This window comes from Brachypodium distachyon, chromosome 1 (genome assembly GCF_000005505.3).
Source record: "Brachypodium distachyon strain Bd21 chromosome 1, Brachypodium_distachyon_v3.0, whole genome shotgun sequence".
NCBI classification, from domain to species: Eukaryota; Viridiplantae; Streptophyta; class Magnoliopsida; order Poales; family Poaceae; genus Brachypodium; species Brachypodium distachyon.
The window spans coordinates 26988509-27011459 of NC_016131.3; the positions used below are offsets into that span (position 1 = coordinate 26988509).

At 43.5% G+C, this 22951-nt stretch overlaps 1 protein-coding gene across 2 annotated transcripts; it reads right to left on the reverse strand.

The window, feature by feature from the left end:
• Positions 1-8188: 8188 nt before the first annotated feature.
• LOC100828345 (villin-3) lies at positions 8189-18658 on the reverse strand. Of its 2 annotated transcripts, none has more exons than XM_010241881.3 (23): positions 18358-18658; positions 15557-15678; positions 15215-15314; positions 14803-14871; positions 14471-14713; positions 14174-14351; positions 13959-14091; positions 13675-13837; positions 13209-13356; positions 12995-13095; positions 12496-12651; positions 12043-12111; positions 11894-11962; positions 11631-11768; positions 11384-11512; positions 10647-10794; positions 10500-10510; positions 10274-10414; positions 10056-10181; positions 9898-9963; positions 9281-9596; positions 8963-9195; positions 8189-8889 (listed from the first exon to the last, which is right to left on the reverse strand). In XM_010241881.3, the coding sequence occupies exons 2-23, from the start codon at positions 15610-15612 to the stop codon at positions 8776-8778; spliced, it is 2907 nt and encodes a 968-aa protein (XP_010240183.1). In that variant the 5' UTR covers positions 15613-15678; positions 18358-18658; the 3' UTR covers positions 8189-8775. The 2 variants fall into 2 exon arrangements, with proteins under 2 accessions (XP_010240183.1, XP_003560396.1); XM_003560348.4 differs by lacking the exon at positions 18358-18658 and adding an exon at positions 18086-18241.
• Positions 18659-22951: the final 4293 nt, after the last annotated feature.

The following is a 22951-nucleotide window of genomic DNA, read 5'->3' on the forward strand; positions in this document are numbered from 1 at the left end:
TCTCAGCTGTTTGGCACATTGAAACAAGGGGAACAAACACCAAAAAAAGACACAGTTAGCTTCCAGGGCTAGAAAAAAATGCACAAGCAGAAAAATTAGCCGCTGGACTGCATAAATGAGCTGAGAACGCGATTTTAGAATAACTTACATGCAAATTCCCATAAACTCTAGGTCCTTTCATATCTTGTTGGATCACTCTGTTTATGGCTTCCGTCGTCCATGCCTGGATACGCACAGGGCAGTTGCTCAAGGGCTCGTCGGTGATCAGTGAATCGAGATAATAGATTTGGAAATTAGTTTAAGTTCAGTTATGGGTTTAGATTAAAAAAAAAGAAGGAAAAATGGAGGAAAAATGAATCCTACTAAATAAGGAAAGAGTTTTGATAAAGCTTACGAAAAGGTGATACACGCAGCACCGGACTGAGTTCTTTTCATCACCCAACTTCTTAAAAGCTACTTGTAGTTGATCAACTACGAACTGACAGAAATTTAAGTTGTCAACAGAATCCAAATTTATGAAGGACGGTTAGCACCGTGGGCTGAGTTTCAGGCCTGTAGTTAGGCAAAGAAAGCAGGACATTGCGGCGATCAGCCAGGCCCTGAGAAACTTGTCATCTGCTTCCTTCATTTCGCCAATCATTTTGCACCAAGCTGTGATATCTGGTGATGAACCTTTTTTGAAGCCATACTCTTGCATGATGAAATATGTGGCTTCCTGGTTCATCACATAGTTGACTCTCCCGCCTTTGTTTGGCAACATAAACATTCTGTACACACTGTCAGCCGTTATTTCGATGATACCCCTCTCAGGAACAACCAATTCTGATAACTCCGGGTTGTAGCAGCTCATCACAAACTTATAGAACTCTGCTGGCATTGTGTGAGAAGGCAAAAATAGTAAGCCACCAAAATGCCTCTTCATGATCAATGCCTTCTGATCGGGTGATATATTTTTGTTAATTTTGTAGAGCCTAGCAGGAGACGCCTTGTTCCTCCCGACCTAAAGTATTTACCAAAGAAAGCAGAAATAAAAGGTTAGATTAAGAAAATAAGCAAGCTAAATGAGATTGTAATAATGTAGTTAGCAACTTTAAACAATCATAAAAAGGTTGCCACCTATTTTTTAGCAAACTAAGTGATTCTATTACCTCTTTCTCTGTCCTCCTGGGGGTACGCATTTAGCAACCTGCACATCTACAATCTCTTTGACAGCTTCATTAGGGGCCTCGGCAACATTCCCTCCTATGGGAGCCTCATCAATAGTTGCCTCGCCAACAGTTGCCTCCGTGGGAGCCTCAGCGACAGAAGCCTCGTGAGAACGCTGCATGTAAAAAACAACTTAAATAATTACTATGGGTTCCTAAAAAAGCAAAAACAAAACAAAACACAAGAACATAAAAATGTACCCCTAGGGATAGCATAGCAACACCGCCTGCTATGCCTCCCACGGGTTCTGCTATGGCTTTAGAATTGCGTCTCCTGCGGCGATGGATTAAACCCCCAGTTTCACCGTCTTCAGGTCCTTCCTCGATAATGTTCATTATAGCTCCTGCAGAAAAAAGGGATGCATAAAGATGCAGAATTTTCTGTGGCTAGTTTACAGCACTATAAAAACAACCCAACCCAATGAGTGAAAAAAATGGACATACACAGTTACTGATCAACCTATAAAAAATGGGGAAATGTAGACATAGCATAGCTCATTTAACAACTTCTAATTCAGCACAGGTTTATGCCCTGAACCTGGGAACTAAAAATCACCTCAACGTGGACAGATGTGTCAAAAGTTTGCCTAAAGAAGTGGGAACAGTAATGATTCTCCTATAGAAAGCAACTCCTAAAACACAGTGTTGCATCCTGATAAAACACCTGGAGCAAAAATATAAGTGCCCCCACTAAGAATTGGACTAAGAATTTGCCTAAGCACAGTAAAAAGCAACTCCTAAGAATTTGCCTAAGCAGCAGTAAGGGGCAAGTAAAAAAAATGCAAAATCCCCCTAAAACAAAAGGCAAAAAGAGACACAAAAATCACTTATGATACTCCTAGAAGCAACTCCTTGAGAAAATTTTGCCCAGTAGAAGCAACTACCTGAACAAATTTACGATACTCCTATAAGTAACTCCCTGAGAAAAAAATTGCCCAATAGAAGCAACTACCACAAATTTACCCCATATACATGCACAGTAAAAGCAATTCCCTGATAATTTGGTACGGACAAAAGCATGACATAAGCAATTTAGAATGCTCTGCTGAATTAGAAGTTGCCATATGCAATTTAGGGCCCAAAAAAACCCGTCAAAAAAGTGCTCAGCACTGAACTGGGTCCAAAAATTCCAATCCAATTCCAACTGATTTGGTTACGGTTGGAATTGGCGCAGATTATGTAGATTAAACGTCTCCCAGACGTCTACCCCCCAATATCCATGGCACCCTAATATGAGCTAATCGCTAGCCTGGAGCATCTACTAGGGATTCATCTACTGTAGATGGTGTGCGCGCATGCTCGAGTTTGGGTATGTTGAGGAGAGATGTGCGAGGAGGGGGGGCTAACCGTAGATGTTGCGCGCACGCTCGCTGCCGTAGTCGATGCGTCCCGCCTCGTGCAGTCGTGCTGGTTGCGCCAGCGGTGGTCGATGTGCCCGCCGGGGATGTTGTGGCCACCAGCACCGGATTTCAGCGCCGGGGTCGCCCTCCCGGAGCCCTCAGCAACGCGCCCTACGACATGCAGGAGCCCCCGTGCACCCCCATAGCATCGATGGTGAAAACTCGCTCCTCGCCGAAACCCTTGCCCCCACCGCCTCCAGTGAAACTCGGCGCCAATGTCGCCTCCGACCGTCCCGGCACTGTCGACGGCCTTGTTGCTGTTCCGCTGCGCCTCGTCGACACGAAGTTCGCCGAAATCGCCGATGCGAAATCAAGAGAGAGAGCGCAGAGAGCGCGGTCGGGTTCGCGAGGGGGGAATGGGGAATGGGAAAGCGGAAGAGACAACGGCGTGTCCCCCAAAGCTTTGAAAAGAAAGAGCTTAACATGTTGACACGTGGGGCCCACCCGACCGACGGGGGGAGGCTGTCTTAACTGCATCGCGAGGCACGGAAGCACCAGGATGAATCGGACGGCTTCCAACATGCGTGCCCGTTCGAAGCGAAGCAATTGGGAATAACCTTTGCCAAAGAAAACCAACGGGGATACGCAATCTGGCCTCTGCAAGAACGACTACAAATAGTCCAGATATATTCTTCTCAAATTTTCTGCACGGAACTAGGTTTTTCATGTGATGAAAAAAAGAAAGATATTTACAGAGTCACCTATATAGCAATTCAACCACCCCCTCATGCAACCCGAAAATTTAGCAAGCGGGTTTCCTTGTGACATTCCACGCAGTGCGAGATTCATGACGATCGTGACAGAACTTTAGTATACTCCGTACTAATAACATATATAAACCAGGGTTTGGATCTTATAAGCTGCATAGCTAGCCGGTGAAATCATCAGAAAAGTTCCAGGGAAGCACATGTTTCAGAAAGGGTCAAGCCAAACTTGTCTTATGTTTGCAGGACAGTTTCATTCACTAGCGAATAAACATTAGATTGGAGAACAACGAGGAACATCTTTGATACGCAGACATGCAGTTAACATCATAGAAAAGCATCTCAATCATATTATCCTTGACATTTCTCCAAAGGTACTGCATGGGAACATAGAACAGGAAACAAGAAGCCATGAAGAATAATGTTGGTATAGCTACTACACAAGTTTCTAAAGGACAAACACCACATATTTTGCAACCACCTCTCAACTAAATGCGGCCGATTGATCATCTTTGATGACTGTCCAAGAACTTGCTAATATGCTTTTTCTTCACACTGCAAATAATTGGTCAGAAACAAGGATCAACAGTCAACATGGTGTAATTAAGAATAATAAAGAAGTTAACCCAACTGAAAGAGGAGAAGTAGTTATACTACAACAATAGACAAATAGTGTGTTTCGTTCTATTTGAAAACAAAATACTTGTTCAAAAGATAAATAATTAAATTCCTTAGCATCCCAAACAGACATTTTCCTACAGTTTGTATTCCACTAAAAACAAATACCTGGTCAGAAGCCAACCTAGTATGCAACCCCACTATGATATTTCCTACTATCATATTATATTTTAGGATGGATAACGAACTTGTGTAAGAGGACTATATATCATTATGATAAAGAATAGGAAATCATGGATAAGCTCAAGAATGCTGGTTGTAAAATATAAGATCAAGAATTGAAAATCACATACGAAAATAGTAGCATGCTACAGTGTAGTTACAAAGCTCATTCCATATTATGCAGAAATATTCTGAAAATACGAAACGATCTAATATAAAAATGATGCATTTATGATCATACCATAAGGAAGCTAAAATAGAGAATTCTTTTGACTGGAAACTACCGGGGATTCAATTACAATAAGCTTCATAATCAATGGAGAGAAACAAACAAAAGACAATATAGCTACTCCGTATTACAATAATTTACTACGTATCAAATAAAACTATCAAGCATCAGATAATTTATGTGACAATTATGAATTTGGGAGATAACTATATACCACTTCATACTGTCCTTGACGATAATGATGGTGGGAAGTTGGCATAAATGGGTCCACACGTGACACCAGATTTACCCAGCCTCTCAAGCTGAAATGTCTTGACGTCCAGTGAGAAACATTCAAAGTCCCAGGCGCACATCATGAAAGCATTCCTTCGTAGGAGCAAGTACCTCTCGGTTGAACATTCGATAGAATGCCAGTACCCTGCAACATCCAATGGGAATACCTTCTCTATCCGCCACTCGTTGGAAGAAGTCTCACCTCTGTTTCCCCTAAAAACGCTGTAATAATGAAGTACTTGTGGTCTGCCGCCGATTGAAATAGCAAGCAATCCAAGCCTGCCTTCCCCTGCCTCCACAATGCCAATCTTTTGGCCCCTCCATGCTCTTCCTGCAGGTGGGTAATCAGCAAGGGCAAACTCCATGGTCGTGGTGTCAAGCACGAGCATAGCTTCCTCTCGAGGCCCGTACACCATAACGCCGCCCCATTCATCGGCCAGTACAAGCATCCGTAGGCATACTGAAAAAATTGGAACAAAGGGTGTTTCGACGGCTCGGTCAGCGGGCCGGCAAACAGATCGCTCCAGCTCCGGGATGCAATGCCTTGTTGCCACTGTCCTGTGGTTGAAGAATACATGAATGCAACGGCTTCAGTGCTGCACTGTGCCATCCAGACTACTCTGAATGAAGTATCTTCGTCCTCGCTGCTGCCGGGGGCAGGAGGAACGAGGATGACCTCAGAGAAGCGCTTAAATCCCACCTCGAGAGTGTACCTGACCGACGCAGCTAGGTCGTCAGGAATTGGGGGGAGCAGGCGGTACTGCCGGTGCAAAGTGTCGCACACCGCGATCTCGGGGAAGACATTGGGGCCGCGGTCGAGGAGGACGCGGCCGTCGCGGATGCCCCGGACGGTCCAGCCTCCTAGGGTGGCCGGGAGGAAGGAGAAGGAGAAATCGGCGGCGCGGGCGATGGGCGCGGAGGAGTGAGGCTGGAGGGCGCGATTAAGCTCCTCCAGTCCACGGGGCGGCTCCGATCCATGAAGCCGAGCAAGGGCGGCGAGTTGCATCTGCGGAAGCGGCGGAGGAAGGAGCGGTCGGCGATGAGCCGGCGGAAGGAGACGCAGGCGGCGGAGGCGCGGACGAGGTCGGTTGGGGTGGCCAGGCGGAGGAAGATCTCCTCCTGGAGGACATGAGAGAGGGCGGAGAGGCGGCCGCTTGTGATCGAAGAAGATCCCCCCGGCGGCGGCGCGGGGACAGTTCGGAGCTGTTTGGAGGGGCGCCCCATGTTGTGATGTGCACCGTTTTTTTTCCCGTCTCGTTTATATATAGGCTTGTGGGAATAAAGACGAGGCGGTACCCGAGTGGTCAGGACGAACACTCGTTCACATTATAGATGGCCAACGGGCCACATGAGGGAGCGCGGAGAGGCGGTCGTCGGTGATCGAAGAGGTGCCCGCCGGCGTCTCTCGAGCGGTCGTCGACGGTGGGTTGGTTCGGGAAGAAGAAGATGTATGAATTTGTTTAGGGTTCCGGAGGATTTGGAGCGGCGCTCCATATTGTGATCTGACTTTTAGCTTCTCGTATCCTTTTTTTTCGTCTTGTACTCGTTTATATAGGGCAAACAGAAAAGTCGAAAAGTACGCAGATGGCCTGTCAATTTCTTTTTATACTTTTGATCTCCCAACTTTTGAAACCAGGCACACATACGATGATTTTCGTTCGATTTTCTTCTTTCCTCCCGCTGGAAAAAATAAAAAGCTAACCAAAATTGTATTTTTCACATAAAAAACACAAGGAAGCAGACTGCTTTTGGTGGTACAATTCTCACAATAGTCCCTCACCCGTCTAAAGTGTTTTAGGTGCCAATGTGGCATGATTTTATCCTGAACCTGTCACGTCGGTACGCTATGTTGGCATTAGATATTATTAGGGTGTGACTATTTCTAAGTCGCTCGATTTTTAAGAAATGAGCTTTAAATATCAGTCGACGTTTCAAATCCGTTGGATTAAGATCCAAGGGTCATCTCCATTCTCTCATCTCTCACTTTCTATCGTTGGATTAAGATCCGATGGCTAACATGTCTTGATCTCTAACTAAAAAACGGGTGACTTATCAATAGCAAAACCGATATTATTATTTATTGCCGCCGGTCCATTTCTTTTTGCCGCAAAAACCAAGAAAAGACTTCAATAGACCCACATGGGCACGGGAAAATATGTCAGTCTCGTTGACCCCATCCGTCTAGGGTTCGCGTCGAACCGGTTAATTAACCAAATGCCAACATGGCAAATCAGACGACAAAACCATGACATGCCGCTTACGAAGGGCAAAGCCCCTATGTACCTCTGAGCTCCAAGACGATGTCAACGAGACGGAAAAAAAAAGAACCTCCATCAGCGCACACAAGTCATGAGTATGCGGCGGTGCCTAGAAGATAATGACGGGCATGCGCAAACAATGGTCACGGTGTGCAAGCCATGTCGAGAAGAAGCCAAAGGACCTCCATGGCCGGGTGCGATCATGGCACCATGGTCATGTCGAGAAAAAGACCAAATACCTCCAAATCCATGTTGAGTACTCTCTCCGTTTCATAATTCTTGTCGAAATATTACATGTATCTAGACACTTTTTAGAAATAGATACATCCATTTTTGGGCAAATTTGAGTCAAGAATTATGGAACGGAGGTAGTAGAAGACAAGGATGGCCTCCACGATCGTGTGCGACTCCGTAGCCATGTTGAGAAGATGATCAAGGACTCTGCGCCTATGTCAAAAATATGTCGATGAACCTCCAAAGACGCATGGTAGCAATGACTCTTCAGCTATGTCGAGAAGACATAAAAAATGACTCTTTTGACGACATCAAAAGAGCCTTCATAGCTCAGTGTGTGCTAGGACTTTTGTAGATATGTCGAGAAGATCCCGAAGAGACTCCATGTCCAGGTACGAGTCACAAGTCCGCATCTACGCCGAGAAGATGCCGAAGAGATTCCATGTCCAAGTACGAGTGTTGAACTGAACTTCATTTTTGCTGATTTTTTCCTGCTTTGAAACTTTGTACTCCCTCTGTCCAACAAAGGATGTCTCAACTTTGACCAAATTTGAATACATTTATGCACTAAGTTATATTTAGATACATCCAAAATTTGATAAACTTGACATATTTTGTCGGACGGACGAATAGAAGACTATCGTTTTCATGATGGCCCTGCTCTAAATTAGTTCCTGGCTCTGCCACTGCCCACGGCCATGTCGAGAAGAGACAAAGAGCCTCCATAGCCGTGTGTGAGCCATGATTCCATGGTCATGTGTCGAGAGTACAAGAGCAAACCTCCGTCACTGAACACACGAGCAATGACTCCACAACAAAGTCAAGATGAAGAACCTCCATAGCAGCGTGCTCTCCGTAACTACGTCAAGGAGGCAAAGATCCTCCATCGCCACACGTGAGACCACGTCTCTACAGCTACATCGAGAAGACAACAACAAACTTCCATATCCATGAGCAAACCATGGTTCTGTAGGCATATCAAGAAGACAACAAGAAACCCCCGTTGCTGCAAGCGGGCCAGGACCCCATGGCAACGTGGAAGAGAAACTAAAATCTTGGCCACAACTTTTTAAGTGAACAGCTCTGGAGTACAAGACACCAACAGGCAAGACATTTTACAAACTGATTTGTACACAACTTTCCATTGCCTAAAATTTCGGAGAAAGGGGATTTTTCACCCCATGTTCATGACATTGCCTAACTTACATCATATACGTGAACCTTATTGTCTCAGGGGAAACCCCCCAGCTTGAAAAAAAATGAAACAAATGTGAGCTTTCAAGGGGGGAAAGCAGCATTGCAAGCTCACAAACAAACTTGTGATCCTGGGGTGGAAAGAATCGGTGCAGCTGGATTGCCAATGCAGCAATCCGACACAACATGAAAAATTGTCAGTCAACAACACCATTCGGGAGCATGAGCAGCTAAAAACTCACTGGGCCCGCTCCTCTGACACCTACCAAGGGTCCCTTGACCCGGATAGGCAAACACTTCTAATGACTCTTAACATCGCCATGAGTGCAATAGATCCTCAAGTGTCTGTGCGTGGAAAATGAGATTTTCCTTTGAAAACCAATCTCTTCATTGTTTCTTCAGTAAGCAGAGATAATAGCCTATTTCACAGTAGCAGATTTAAAACAGCTGAAGTGCGATCTTGAGCCTATTCTGCTTCCACTTTGGTAGCTTCGCAAAAGCCTCCTTTGTCATGCCAAACTTCTCCCTGAACTCCGCTGAAGATAGATATGTCTGCAATGTGCCAGTGCAGTAGGGTTAGGTTTGGAGGAGGCTTAGATGAAAGAGTCAGTAGAACAGCAGGTACCTCACGCCTGGTTTGATCAATGTCTTTGACAGGATTGGTGGAAGATGTCCTCAAGCGGTCATATGGATATGCAGGAAGCCCTTCCTCGTCTTCTGGCTGACCCTCCTTTGCATCTTCCTGTATCGTTGAAGTTAGAGTCTGTCCATCCTTCACAGCAGGGGTACTCTCCTTGGCATTTACCTCTGGTTTTGGTTTGCTTGCTTCAGATTGGGGCTTGTTTACATCAGGGCTCGCTTGATACCAAAAGAACATAGCAGGTAAGATAACTATGTATGCAACATAAAATATATCTAGTCCTTGTTGAGGATGTTAGAATACCTTTAATTGACTTTGGTATCAAAGTCGGTCTAGGCCGCTCAAATGAAGCAGACATTGCAGCAATTGAAGCAGCCCTCTGGGGTGGCTTTGCTGGATCAGGGGAAGACTTTGAAAATGGTTTTCTAGCAGCTGGTGGAGGGGTTGACAGATTTCGGGTATTGGAGTTCTCAAAGTTGGCAGCCAATGCATTGAATGCGGGTGATCTTCCTCTAACTCTTACACGGTCAGGGCTGAAAGAAGCACTTCTCCGTTGTGATTTATCAGGTACACTGGATCTTCCAGTGTGTGATGATGTAGTTGGTCTTCTTTTAGGTTTCTGCAAATTACACAACCAAGAGTTAACCTTATACTCTAGGAGAAACAGTATTTAACAGCTGGTAATACCAATTTGCTACCGACTATATTCATGCACAACACAAAGTGTCCATCAAATCAATAACCTTTCCTAAACTAATGTTCCACTGCAGAAGGCTGCAATAACTAGGGATAAATGCACAACAGCTATGCTGGACATGCAGATACAGGCAAGCTCACCTTTGATCACAACTACCTAACATAGCAGGAGGAGAGGCAATTTAGGGGCTTAAAATGGAATATGAAAGGTACAGAAATCTTACATCTCTTCTCGGTTTCAATCCATCCTTCACTATAGACAACCTCCTTTCAAATGAGTTACCATGTAGCTGAGACAATTTATAAGACAAAATGCGTGAGGTTAGCCCCTGGAGTTTACAACACAGAAAAAATCACAGAAACTTATGAGGTAAATGCTTACAGCTGATTTTGCAGAGTCCCAAGTGAAGAACCTGGTGAAAAATTGGGGCTCGCTTCCTTCGGCGATGACATAAAGGGGTGTTTCTCGTGACAAGTCCTCCATTAGAATGTCAAATTCTATAAATTTCTGGGAGAAAAGGAAGTTTTATGAATCCAACGGAAAATTAAAAAAGGAATTCTCTATCTCTACACATAGAAAATCATGAAATTGTTATTTACCTCCCCAATGCTCAAAGCTTGTGCTCGTATTTTTGTGTCCACGTGTTGTCCAACCCATACAAAGACAGATGAATGGCAGTCCAAAATAAATATGTCCTCTGCCATCATATCATCTTGTGCAAAGTTGAAAATCTCTCTAACCTGTAATATCAGTAGACCGCCATTAATTTTTCATCAAATTTGACTTACTTTTGCAATAGTACATATAAACTTTATGTTTGCTCACCTTAAGCACTCCTTCATTACGCCCAAGCATGCCGCAGAAAACATTGATTAGGAAGGAGAACATGTGGATAAGTAAGGTACATATTGAATGATAAACACTGAGTAAGAAAACAAATGGGTGAGGGAAAGCTTATGAACCTTTTCATACCTTTTGAAAAAGTACAAGAGAACAAATGGGCGTCACTTTCTTGATCTCTCACAATCTTCTGGCTGGGGTATTCAGACTTGACTCCAAGTAACTTCCAAAACTGGTCATATTCTGATCCTTCCTTCAGCAATCTGGACTGAAGATTTGGCTGCAGATAATACATTGGATGAGCAGAATTGGAAAGTCCGGCGTTACAGTAGTTTATTTGAACAGAAAACATGCTCGGGTAAAGTACAAACATTAATTAAGGCAATACTTAACTTTGCAAGATATAATTAGGAAGCAAATGTCAGATGGTGAATATTTACTGCAATAACTACATTAAACCTTCATGAATGTTGTAGAACTGTAAATATGGTCACACACGCTATATATTTGACGTTAATTGTGTACAGGAAGCGAACGTGGAAATTGTAGCAGAAAACATACATGATGTTATATGAAGATGTGCATCAATATTGTTACAAAATGACAACGTGGGAACACAAACAAGAATTAACATCTTATTGTTAAAAAATGAACATAGATGCCTAGATAACTGTAGTAACTGCTCTTTTATGTCGACTCGTAACTAATTATTCACATATTAATTGGAAAAATGTTTAACCAACACCGACTACCACCTTTCAAGATAGATATGAATGTGAAACGAAACCATCATAAATAAGTCAACCAAGATGCACTTGAACGATCACACATATTCACATATGAATCATATTTAAGAGTATTCCTCATACCTTGATCACATCTAGCTGTCTCTCAGCAAGCTCTTGGTCCATTGACGAGCTTAGGTTGCCAACCCATGTAAATACCGTGTCTCCATCATGTAGTATGTAACAGTAAGAAGAGTTCAGAGATGGCGCTGCCTGATAAGAAGTACCATATCATAGTTACAACAAGTGGTGTAGACATAGGCTAAGATAAAGTGCGCATAACACAAACATAATGTCCCGTCCAGTAAAAAGAGATCTAAGCAGAAAGTACCGTATCAACTTGAATTGCTTGCATATTATCTGGTCCTGAACCTTGGATCCGGAAAAGTGCAACCCCATTTTCTGAATATGTGTCATCCTCAATGCCATTTTCTGAGACAAATTTCTTGTACCCAGTACTAGCACCACCCTGTATTATTTCATTAAAAAAATGTACAGGTGCAGCAACCATATTTTCACAGTAAATACTAAAGGGATATGTTAGGCAGAAAATAAGACAATGAAGATAATCACGAGAATTAGTAGAAGGCCAACCTTGAATATAACCAAGTTCTGAAATATTGGGAAAAATTCAATGGGCTCCTTTCCTTCATAAAGGCGAACCTGTGATAACCAGAGAATTTTGAGATTCTCAACCATGGTTTTGCGCATCTTTCAGTCTCAGACAAGGATAGAAAATTTACCAAAACTGCCTGAAATTTCAGTGACTCGACCATCTTATCAGCAAGTGAAATGGCTGCTGTCCTCTCCTCCTGTCCCCAAAAAGAAATATGTGATCATGCAATTATTTCCAGCTTGAGAGCATCCGATATATTTAACACACAAATGTTGGTAGAAATAGAATGAAGAAAAAACAGAGTCAATTTCATTAAGACCATCAAGTGTGAGTCATGCTCATATTCTCATGAGTCTAAAGCTTTTGTTTCCATTAAGGGCAAAATAATGGAAAATATATTCCCACTTAATTATGATAACCTAAAAGGCAAGATAACTCACAATGCACTAATCCCCCTTCACCAGTTATCAATCCAGTACACTTGCATGACCATTATGCATTTCTATTGTTTCAGAAACTGCTACTATTTCTTCAAAAAAAAAAACTGCTACTACAAAAGATGGTAAATGTCAAATAGTACCTGAATACTTCTTTTTCCAAACCAAGTACCAACAAGACATTCCTCTCCCTCATCGCCAGTATAGCTATATTGGAAGATATAGCAATCTCCACTGTAGAACTTGCATTGCTCAGAGAATGACAGGAAAGTCTTGTCACTATCATTTACGCGCCAAACCTGTAAGATGTACCAAATTTCAGATTCTGCAAGTCTAAATGAAATTTTAGCAACAATCTTGTTCCAGGGTACAAGTGGTATTCTCACAACAGTCCGACAAACAAGTATGCACAAGCCATAACTGGGTATGGCCTGGTTCTAAAATATTTACCAGGAAAGGAAATATGGAACAGCCATAACTGGGTTTGGTCTGGTTGCAAAATACTCCCTCCGTCCCATATTAAGTGACAAAATATTGCATGTATCTAGACGTATTTTAGTATATAGATACGTCTATTTTTAGACAAATTTGAGTCACTTAATATGGGACGGAGGGAGTATTTAGGAAGGAAATTTAACTGACCTGTAAATTTCCTGTGCAATCAATCTGAGGCTGAGGTTCTTCCTTTACAGGGGCAGCTTTTGCTATTCCCTTAACATTAAATCCTTGGCGCTTAAGAAGGGCTACAATTTATAAACAACTCAACAAGTATTATTATTGATACAGAAAATGAATAAAGCAGAACAAAATATAATCCATGACCAATAAAAATATTAGAGATCACATAGACGTTAACCTGCAACTTTTCCTCTGCTCTCATCTGACACAACTGCCTCAGCTTTCTTAGGCCATTTGTTAAACTTTGATCGGAATATGACAGTTTCAAACCCTTCCATGAGACGAATAATATGAGATTTTGGTCGATTCCCTTCACGAAGTAATTCCTGCAGAAGTGAGAATAAAACACTATCACGGAAAAGCGAATACTCGATGCCCGGTGCCTAACTGGCTAACTATGCCATCCCTAACCATAGCAACAGGTGGCGACATTTCTAAGCAAATATATGGTGTGTCTCCATAGTGATGGTAAACTTTATTAGCTGGGACCATAGGATTTTTTTTTCTTAACTTTACTGATTAATCTGGATATGAACCAGATACCGATTTCCCAATCATGTATGACATGCAATTAATTTGAGTTGCAAAATATCACAAACTGTCAAAATTATTCAGTCCAGAGAGAAGAAATGACAGAATACTACCTCAGCGGCCAACCCTGCTCGTTTCCGATCTTCAAGTGCTGTTTCTCTACCCATCCAGGCATAGATTTCAGATCCACAGTCCAGAAGGTAGCATTTTGTTGTATCTAGCAGTGCTCTTGTTAGAACTTCACAATCAACAGAAACTGTTTGGCCCTTATTGACACTGAAAATACAAATGAAAACAATGTTTTATCACAAGAGAAAAAACAAATATGTAACAACCACATATTTTAGAAGAGTGCATTTACTGTAGAAAGGAATTCGTCTCCTGTGATATACATTACCAGAGCAGCTTTGAAGCGAAAGCAGTATCTTTTCCATTAAGCTCGGAAAATGTCTTTCTTGGTAGAGGAGCAAATCCACCAAAGAGACCCCAGAATTCACCAGCATCAGCATCCGCCATCAACTTTCCATCCTCTGATTGAATAAGTAAATTATAATTCTGGAAGGAAAAATTACTTGGTCCATGGAGAACATTTTGTTAAAAAAATGAACTTACCAACTGCAGCTACATCACATTTTCCCTCATGGTTAGTGTCTTTGAGATACTGCACAACCTCAAGGGCTTTAGCCCTCTCCTGAATACTTGAATTCGATCCATTGAACTGGAATATCTTGGACTTGGTATCCAAAATGAATATATCATCATGGTTGAGTGATGATCGTGCAAAAGGAACCTGTTCAGGAGAAGTGCGATGTGACATCTGAATCTGGTAACTATCAACGTAAAAGGACAGAGTAACAAAATAAATGCAGAAAAATATTCCTTTGATGGAAACACAGAAAAATTATCCACCTCTTTGACATGGACCGTATGCCTTCCTCTGCAGACAAATAATCGTGTTACATGCTCCCGCTCATTGATTTCAGTATGCCTGAAACCAGATGCAACTCCACCTTCCTCTGGAATAATGCAGGGTCTAAAATATGAAAGGAATTTCTCAGTCTCATTTCCCTGTACTTCACGGTATTGAACAGCACGGCCACCAAGAGCAGCGTCCAGTTCTACAGTCTTGATTGCAGCTGTACCAGCTTCATCCTATTCATTAGTTACACTGCAACAAGTAAGTCTGCTATTTCATTAGGTAGGCTATTGGCATATCGGATAAGGTAAATGTAATAGCAAACCTGACTGGTATCTTTTCCAAGCCAATAATGGATATCATTCCGAAAAGAACCATTTTTAAGGGCAGTTGTCTGTTCCAGTGACAAAATAATTATAATGTCAATCACAATTCTGCAGTAATATATATTAATTCTAACAGATTGCACTCCAACAAGTAGTATTAACAAAACACTTAATTCCTACAGGGGTGACATATCACCAATGTGCTGATGACACTATCTCCATCATTATTATTATGTTATTACTATTATGTAGCATAAACAATACGCCAAAATAATCAAACGACTTATAGTAGCTATAAGTGTAAGGAATGAGATGCATTGCATTGCTGACATAATACAGCTCTGAAATGTTTTTCACACAGAACTAATCACAGGACTTAGGTGCATCTACAATTTGAACAGGGTAGCATACCTTCAGTATTATGTAGGAATCGCCTGTAAAAAATTTCCCATGCGATTCCTTTGGAACAGGAACGGCTTGTAACTTTTCAATCCGCCATATCTCCAATCCACTGAGAATCGTTAAGAATAACTATCCAGAGATGATTAAGCATGCATTATACGAATAAACATAATCGAATATGACTATAAGCATTGCAGGTCTTTATGTTCACTTACTTACGGTGCAATATTTTCTCATACACGTCATCAATTCAAACATAGTGCATAACAGTTATGATGGATGAATAGATATGTGAAACACACATGAAAATGATTATGTAACCCAGTGACAAAATTAGCAACTAAAGGATACTCCTTTTGACCAGCCCCTTGAAAGACAGGGTCCACTTCCCTCATTGAAACAGCCATAGTACTCCTAGATTTGGTCGGACTAGTCTTGAGTGACTTCTGCTTCAAGAGAGAAGAGAAGGTGTGCTGAAAACAGAAAATTCATAAGTGAATTAGTGGAGATACCATTTGTAACATAATGTTTTGAGGCTCAAGGCAAGCCCATTATATAAATTAACAAATAGCAAAGGATAAAAAAGTTCTCCTATTGAAACATCTCATGAAAAACAAAACCACGCCAAAAGCTTGAGAGTTTACATCTTCCGATACAACAAAATGTTTGCCAATTGCTAGACCCCAATACACTGATTGCAGCTCCAACAAAAGGCGCTTAATATCTAGCATAGTAAACAGTTGCTTTGGAGAAATAATAAATCAAAATTAAGAGTGGGTACAATCAGATCAAACATCAACCGGCTTCAACCATACACCAAGAGTTGCTCACTTAAAATTGGGCACAAGGTTAAGATTTGAAACTACCAATTAAAATTTAGCAAATTCCAGACAAAATGGTGCATCCTTTTGCAGTATCAACCTCCTGTGCCCATGACAAAGACAGTACCTAAACACATCGTTGGTATTAAATGAAGCTGCTTCAATCAGACTCCACAGATGGCCGTGGAAAGTGGCAACAACACACACAGATGCACTCCTGGACTCTGTATATGGACTATGGATATCTTCGAAAACCCACTCACTAATTAAGATTTTTTTTGGAAATAAATATATATTAGATAGTACACACAGCCATTCATGAATCAAAACATAATCCAATGTGATCATCCAAAGGGATGAGGGCTTACATGGAGTGTCATTATATTAATACTCTTAGTGACAAAATCTCTGAAGTTAACTTTCTCAGTTATCTTTCTATCATGATCCATGCAGGTCCTTTAGATAAATTTCACAAGTCCATCCTACTTCTCGCCTTTCCAAGCCATCTGCAGGGCATTCCCAACTCCATCCTAATATGGTGTATGAAGTCATCAAGCCACATCTCTTCTCCAGGATCAGACAGCCTAAGGCTGGTTCTCAACTTCTCATGCCATTTGGCAACAGGATTTGAAACCAGTAAACTTTGCTTTCAAACCGGTGGTGTCCATGCTCTACTAAAGCCCTAAGAAATGCACAGCAGAAGGGAGGGGAATCGACGAATTGAAGCAGATGGTGGCAACGAGGATCAATAAACCCACCACCTGCAAAACCCCAATGGCCGCACGCCACTAATCAAGACTTTAACGTCAAGAAAAACAAGATGACAAGTTGTGGATATCCCTAAGCTGAAGCCTGAAGGTATGTCAAAATTGAACCTCCTTCTATTCCCTATACAACAGAGGCTGAATTTGATCAACCCAATAAAAAGTCAAACAAAAATCCAAGAAATGTGTCATTTTTTGTGCAACAGGCAAAATCCAAAGTACTAAGCCTGGCATCCAGGATGGGACAAACAATCCACATCCAGCTCACTAAACACACAACCAAAAGCCACGGGGAAGTGGAATGTGAATCACATTATCCCGAACCTCCTAATGTCTAATGGAAATGTGAATCACATAATCCCGAAGCTCCTAATGGCTAATGGAAATGTGAATCACATAATCCCGAAGCTCCTAATGGCTAATGGAAATGTGAATCACATAATCCTGAAGCTCCTAATGCAATGGAATGTGAATCACATAATCCTGAAGCTCCTACTGTAATGTGAATCACATTATCCCGAACCTCCTAATGTCTAATGGAAATGTGGATCACATAATCCCGAAACTCCTAATGGCTAATGGAAATGTGAATCACATAATCCTGAAGCTCCTAATGGAAAGGAATGTGAATCACATAATCCCGAAGCTCCTACTGTAATGTGAATCACATAATCCCAACGATCCTACTGGAATGTGAATCACATAATCCCGAAGATCCTACTGTGGAATGTGAATCACGTAATCCCGAAGCTCCTAAAACGTAAACCTGATCAAAGCATCGTCTCCAAAAACAGCCCAACCTGAGCGGCAAATCTTGTGACTTTCAGTCAGCAACAGATAATCAGAATCGTACACCAAAGCCATCAAGTTGGAGGTTGACGCAAGAAAACGAAGCAAATGAACACTGCGCAAACAGAATCAATTTCCGGCTACACAGATCCAACTGACCGCAAAAAGGAAAAAGAAGCACTGAAACAGCTTCTCCCAGAATGCATACACCCCAAACGGAAGAACCGCCACCTCCAGGCCAAATGCCAAGACCACCAGATCCCAGATCACCATACGAACCAAAGCAAAAGCCCAAATCCATCCCGTCTGCACAGCGGTACACAGAATCGAGGAGCTAACCACAAAACCCAACTAAATCGCCAACCCAATCCGTAGCATCAAAAAACTCAAACACACACGGAGAAGAAGAGAGACCAGCAAACAAAACGCCGTCCCTCCCTCCCCGAACTCGGGCATCCCCCCCAGATCCCCCAACACCGGCAACTCGTGAAACCGGCCGTACGTACCTTACTCGCGGCGGACCCCGGCGCGGCCATGGCCCCGGCCCTCCCTCAGATCGGCCCCAGACTAGCAGAACAGAGCAGCAGCAGCAGAAGAAGCCGTAACCCCCGGCGCCGATCGACCAGACCAACTTAACAACTCCCCTCTTCCCTTCCCACCACTCCCACCCCCGAACGCAAAGCCACCATTAAACAAATCTCCCACCCCATTCCGTTGTTTTCCTAAAAATAAAAATCAAGGATCGGCGCCCGGCCAGACGGGATTCGGTCGCGCTCACCTGGGGTCACACTCAGAGAGAGTCGTGCGCAGGACTTAGCTACCCCCCGGCTGTTGCTATCGCTGGTGGTGCCGCGCGCGCTTGCTTGCACACGCTTGGCTCGGGCGCGCTGGCTAGATGGATGGCGTCAGCATAGCGCGGGTTTACCCCGGTGAATCCGCCGGTAGACCACGCTGGCTCGGGACGGCGGTGGAGTGGAGAAGAGCGAGGGGAATTATTGGAGGCGAGGCGTGGTCGCCACTACGGGCTGGAGGGAGGAAGGAGGAGGACGAGCGGCGAGGTGGTGGAAGAATTGATTTGGGAGCTTGTTGAGCTCTTTATATATTTTTGGGAAGAAAAATTAATTCCCACTCTGACGAGGAACTGGAAAAAAAAAAGAGTAGAGCTGGACAGGATATACCTAAAGATGATGCGATGGGATCGATCCAACGGCCGAGGAGAGAGTTGGTAGAAAGTGTGCCAAAGAACCCAAAGTGGAGCGAGCAGCTAGATCAGGTTGTTGGAATTTGACTCTTTGGAAAAATGAGAGGGGATGCTGCATTTTGTCTAAAAGTTTGAAAGTTTTCAATGAGGATAAATTTAGATGATGAATGAAGGGAAAAAAAAATTAGAGCAGCATGACGATTCATAGACCCCGTAGTTAGGTTGCACCTGCTATGTGTTGAATATGGCGCGAAAGAAAGGTTGATGGTAGTTATTTCAGAGTAGCGTTATGACTATTCCGTTACATGTTGTATGGCGCGAAAACCCCGGTTAAACATATTATGACCGTTTGTATCGAACATATGAAAAGATTGCAAAATACATGAGAAACGCTTGGACTCCGAGTGGCATGATAGTTCAGGTATTATGTCGTCTTACGTTCATTAAAGCCCACCGCAACAACATTTATTTCGCCATTATGCACAAAGTGTGGCACGGAAAGCAATTCAACTTAGTTCGGTAACGGTTCGAATAATGCCATGCCATTCGTTCGGCACATTCATGCTCCACTTTTTACAACAACGTCTTCGTATCATCAAGTATAGATTTGGCACGACCATTCCAACTTTGCAACGCTTCTAGAGTTGCCATCGTGTAAACATTATGAATATGAGAGGATGTCCACACCACCGGTTCCATTCACGGAAGCACCGCCTTTTGATCGTGTAAATATTCCATATTTCAAACACAAAGGGGCTAGGCATGATCCCAATGCTGGCCTTCCGATTATAGAAGAACCGAAAGAGAAGGGAACTCTTTGCTTGTTGAGCATCCTAGAGTGGTAGTAACCGTTCTGATTATAGAAGAACCGAAACAGAAGGAAACTCTTTACTTGTTGAGCATCCTAGAGTGGTAGTAACCGTGTATGTATTCAAAACATGCCAGGAAGTTCCAACTCGCAGTTTCAATTTATGGAGGGACAATCATATTTTCATTAAGTACAGATTATGTAGACAATTTTCATTAAGTAGATATATATGCATGATCCCATTACTGTCCTTGTTGTTATAGAGAAGAAGAATATATTGCAATCTGGACAGCGAAACTAGAGTGCATGCGGCGTTCCATTCATGCAAGGGCAAACCATGCATATTTCTTCGAGCGGAGTAAATTCATGCATGAAAAATATTTATGATCAAGTTCACATTGATCCATGTTACAAATCTTGCAAAATATATTTCCATATACTTATGATCGAGTATATGCATGTTTTCTTTCGGTTACAAAGATATGCATGTCTGTTTCGCACCGATCGATCGATCTTATGTCACTCCCAATGGATCGTCTCTGAGGTGTTGTCTCTTACCCCCAATGCATTGTCTCTTGTTGTTGTATCTAAAGTAGCACTTATTTAAGAGTTTGTGAGAGAGAATTAATGACTTTTTGTTGGTTTGTGTGAAGAGACAATCGCTAGTATAAGAAACAGTTTCATCATTAAGAGGGTGGCATGTGAGCAAAATGGCTAAGATGGCGTGCCAAGAGACACGCCTTAATTCCCCTTTAACTTAATTACAGAAGAGTTTAAGTGCAACGACCGAAAGGAAAATCCTCTTTTTACGGACAGCCGGCACGGATGCCGCTTATTTAACAAAAGTTACCGATTGATTAAACGTGGCCTCCGTCTCTTTCTCGAGACTCTTTCCAATTCAGCCGCGCGCTGGAGTACTTATTGATTGATCAGCTGGCTAAATTATACAGCTTTTGCGTTCGCCACCGCCGTTGGCGCTGAGCTGAGCCGAGCTGTTTGTTTGGGGCCGGTCGTGTAGGGGGCCACGGATGGAAGAAATGTGGCCGAAAGGTGACAAGTAGGATTATTAGGTTTGCCTGGCTGCAAACCTAATAAGGTCGGCCACCGCCCAGTCCGGCCGAGAGATGGAGTCAAAAAAAATAGGATCGGAGAGAGCGACAGGGCGCCCATCCTCCAAAGTCGAACTTACGATGATGAGGGTGACGTGCGCCTGTTAATCAAGTAGCTAGCTTAGCTTAGCTTCGGGAAAAGGCGGGAGCCACGGCTACAAAACACTGCATATCTGACGAGAAATCATCATCAGCAACGGGTCTTTCGTGTCCGTCACTGATGAAGTCTGCGGTGAGCCCATCACTGATGAACCCTCATTAGTGACGGGCGCACAACACCCGTCACTGATGAACCCTCATCAATGGCGGGCGTATTGCGACCGTCACCAATGACTCCTCATCAGTGACGGGCACGAAAAGCCCGCCACTAACGTTAAAATATGAAAAATTGCAAATATCACAAAAACACACATCAGTGGCGGGCTCATCTGGGCCCGCCAATGATGACCCCGGGAGATCTTTGAAAATTAAAAAAATCATTACTAATTCATAAAAATCAGAAAAATGTGATTCTTTTTGCTAAAATCTTTTTTTTCTTTCTTAACATAGTAGAATAATAATATAATATGGTAACATTTGAAAAATGACATATGTAGTACAATCTTGTTATTTCTCATAGTTGAATTTTAGGTTTAAGCCAAATGACCAGAGTTTTGCCATTTTTATGCCATTATTCATGATAATGTATCCATGCTTTGCACAAACGTGCTTCTTGTCATGACAAACAAATGTGCAACTATTTAAAAAATTTATGGGCTCATCAGTGTCGGGTTTGACATTTATACCCGTCACTAGTGCTAGTTTGGGCCAACCCAGGCCCAACCCATACCAAATATCTATATAAGAGCAAATCCTAACCCCCTCCAGAATCCCCATCCTTTCTCTCTCTTTCTTTCCTCCCAGCCGCCACAGCCCTTTCTCTCTTCCTCCTTTCTTTCTCTCTTCCTTCTCCCTTTCTCTCCTCCTTGCAGCGCACGCCCACCGCCGGCCCCCGCCTCCGACGACCACGTACTTCGGCCCTACCTCCGTCTCACGGCGCCCCCTCCCTTCACCCGTCACGCGGCGCATGGAGAGCAGCAGCGATGGCGCGCAGCGGCGCCGGATCCGCCGGCCATGACCCTGCAGCGGCCCGATCCGGCATACCTCAGCCCAGAAGCGGGCGGATCCGGCCTCCCCCGCCGCCAGCCGCGCCATACTACCGTTGGTTCCGGCCGAGACTACCTACGCCGCCGCCGGTAACCCTCTATCTCTCTCCATCTACTTCTCTCTCTCCACCCTCTATCTCTCACCATCTCTATCTCTCTAGCAGTCGCTAACCACGACCATCGACGCCGAGACCGACTTCGCGGCCGCCGGATCCCTCCCTCTTCCCACTGCCGCCGCGGGATCCGGCCCCGGCGTGAACAACAGCATGCAGAAGCAGATCAAGATCGAGGACGTCGGCGATTTTCTCGTGATTTGTTTTTGGATTTTTTTTTCCGTTGTAATCCGCTGTGATGCTTGAGAAAAAAATGTGATTTGAGATTCGTTCCGTGATGTTGGATTTGTTGATTCGGGCGCTGAGGTGGACGGCACGGTCATGGATGTGCCCCAGCGGAATTTGGGGCGGATTTTTTTCTACCAAAATGTCATCACTGTCGGTCCTTACAGTGCCCGCCACTAATGTACATATCATCACCAACGGGCCGACCATCCGTCACTGATGTACCACACATCACTGGCAAGAAGTTAGTGACAGACGGTCTGCCCATTACTGATAGGCATTTTTTACCGTCACTGATGGACGTTTTTTTAGTAGCGAAGACAAGAGTTCCGTACCGCGTTCGTTTCTTCCACACTGGCATAGTTTAGTTGCATGCATTTCTTTTGGGCTGGGGGGTCGTCGAGGTGTGTTTGGACACCGGGCTGACAGGGTGGAGTTGCCCAGGAGTAGTTATATGGCGCCCGTGCGTTGGATACCGGATACATGTCGTCGTTCAGGGGTGTTGTCTTTGTGGGCGTTTTGCCCTCGAGTTAAGTACTCCACTGTAGATGAATTTGACGGGCACACACAAAAAAAAAGTTTGGAGCAATCAGTTCGGGCACATGATGACCGAGTTAGTACCGAGAAACCGGTGATCAGGCTGCGAGAGAGCGAGAGGATCAGGACCATCATGACGATCGAGGATTGGAGTGTCCAGAAAAAAACAAGTGGAACAGGTGCTACTGTTACTAAGAATCCAAGCAGATCGGACAACACGTACGTACACGCACG

Excerpts from the sequence above, each read along its gene's own strand:
- LOC100828345 (XM_003560348.4), bottom strand. The coding sequence starts at position 18,115 with ATGGCCGCGCCGGGGTCCGCCGCGAGTAAG. Across the intron at positions 14,092-14,173 it reads ATGTGATGTAGCTGCAGTTG|AGGATGGAAAGTTGATGGCG; the intron begins GTAAGTTCATTT and ends TTATTCAATCAG. Across the intron at positions 8,890-8,962 it reads TTGATCAAACCAGGCGTGAG|ACATATCTATCTTCAGCGGA; the intron begins GTACCTGCTGTT and ends GGCACATTGCAG.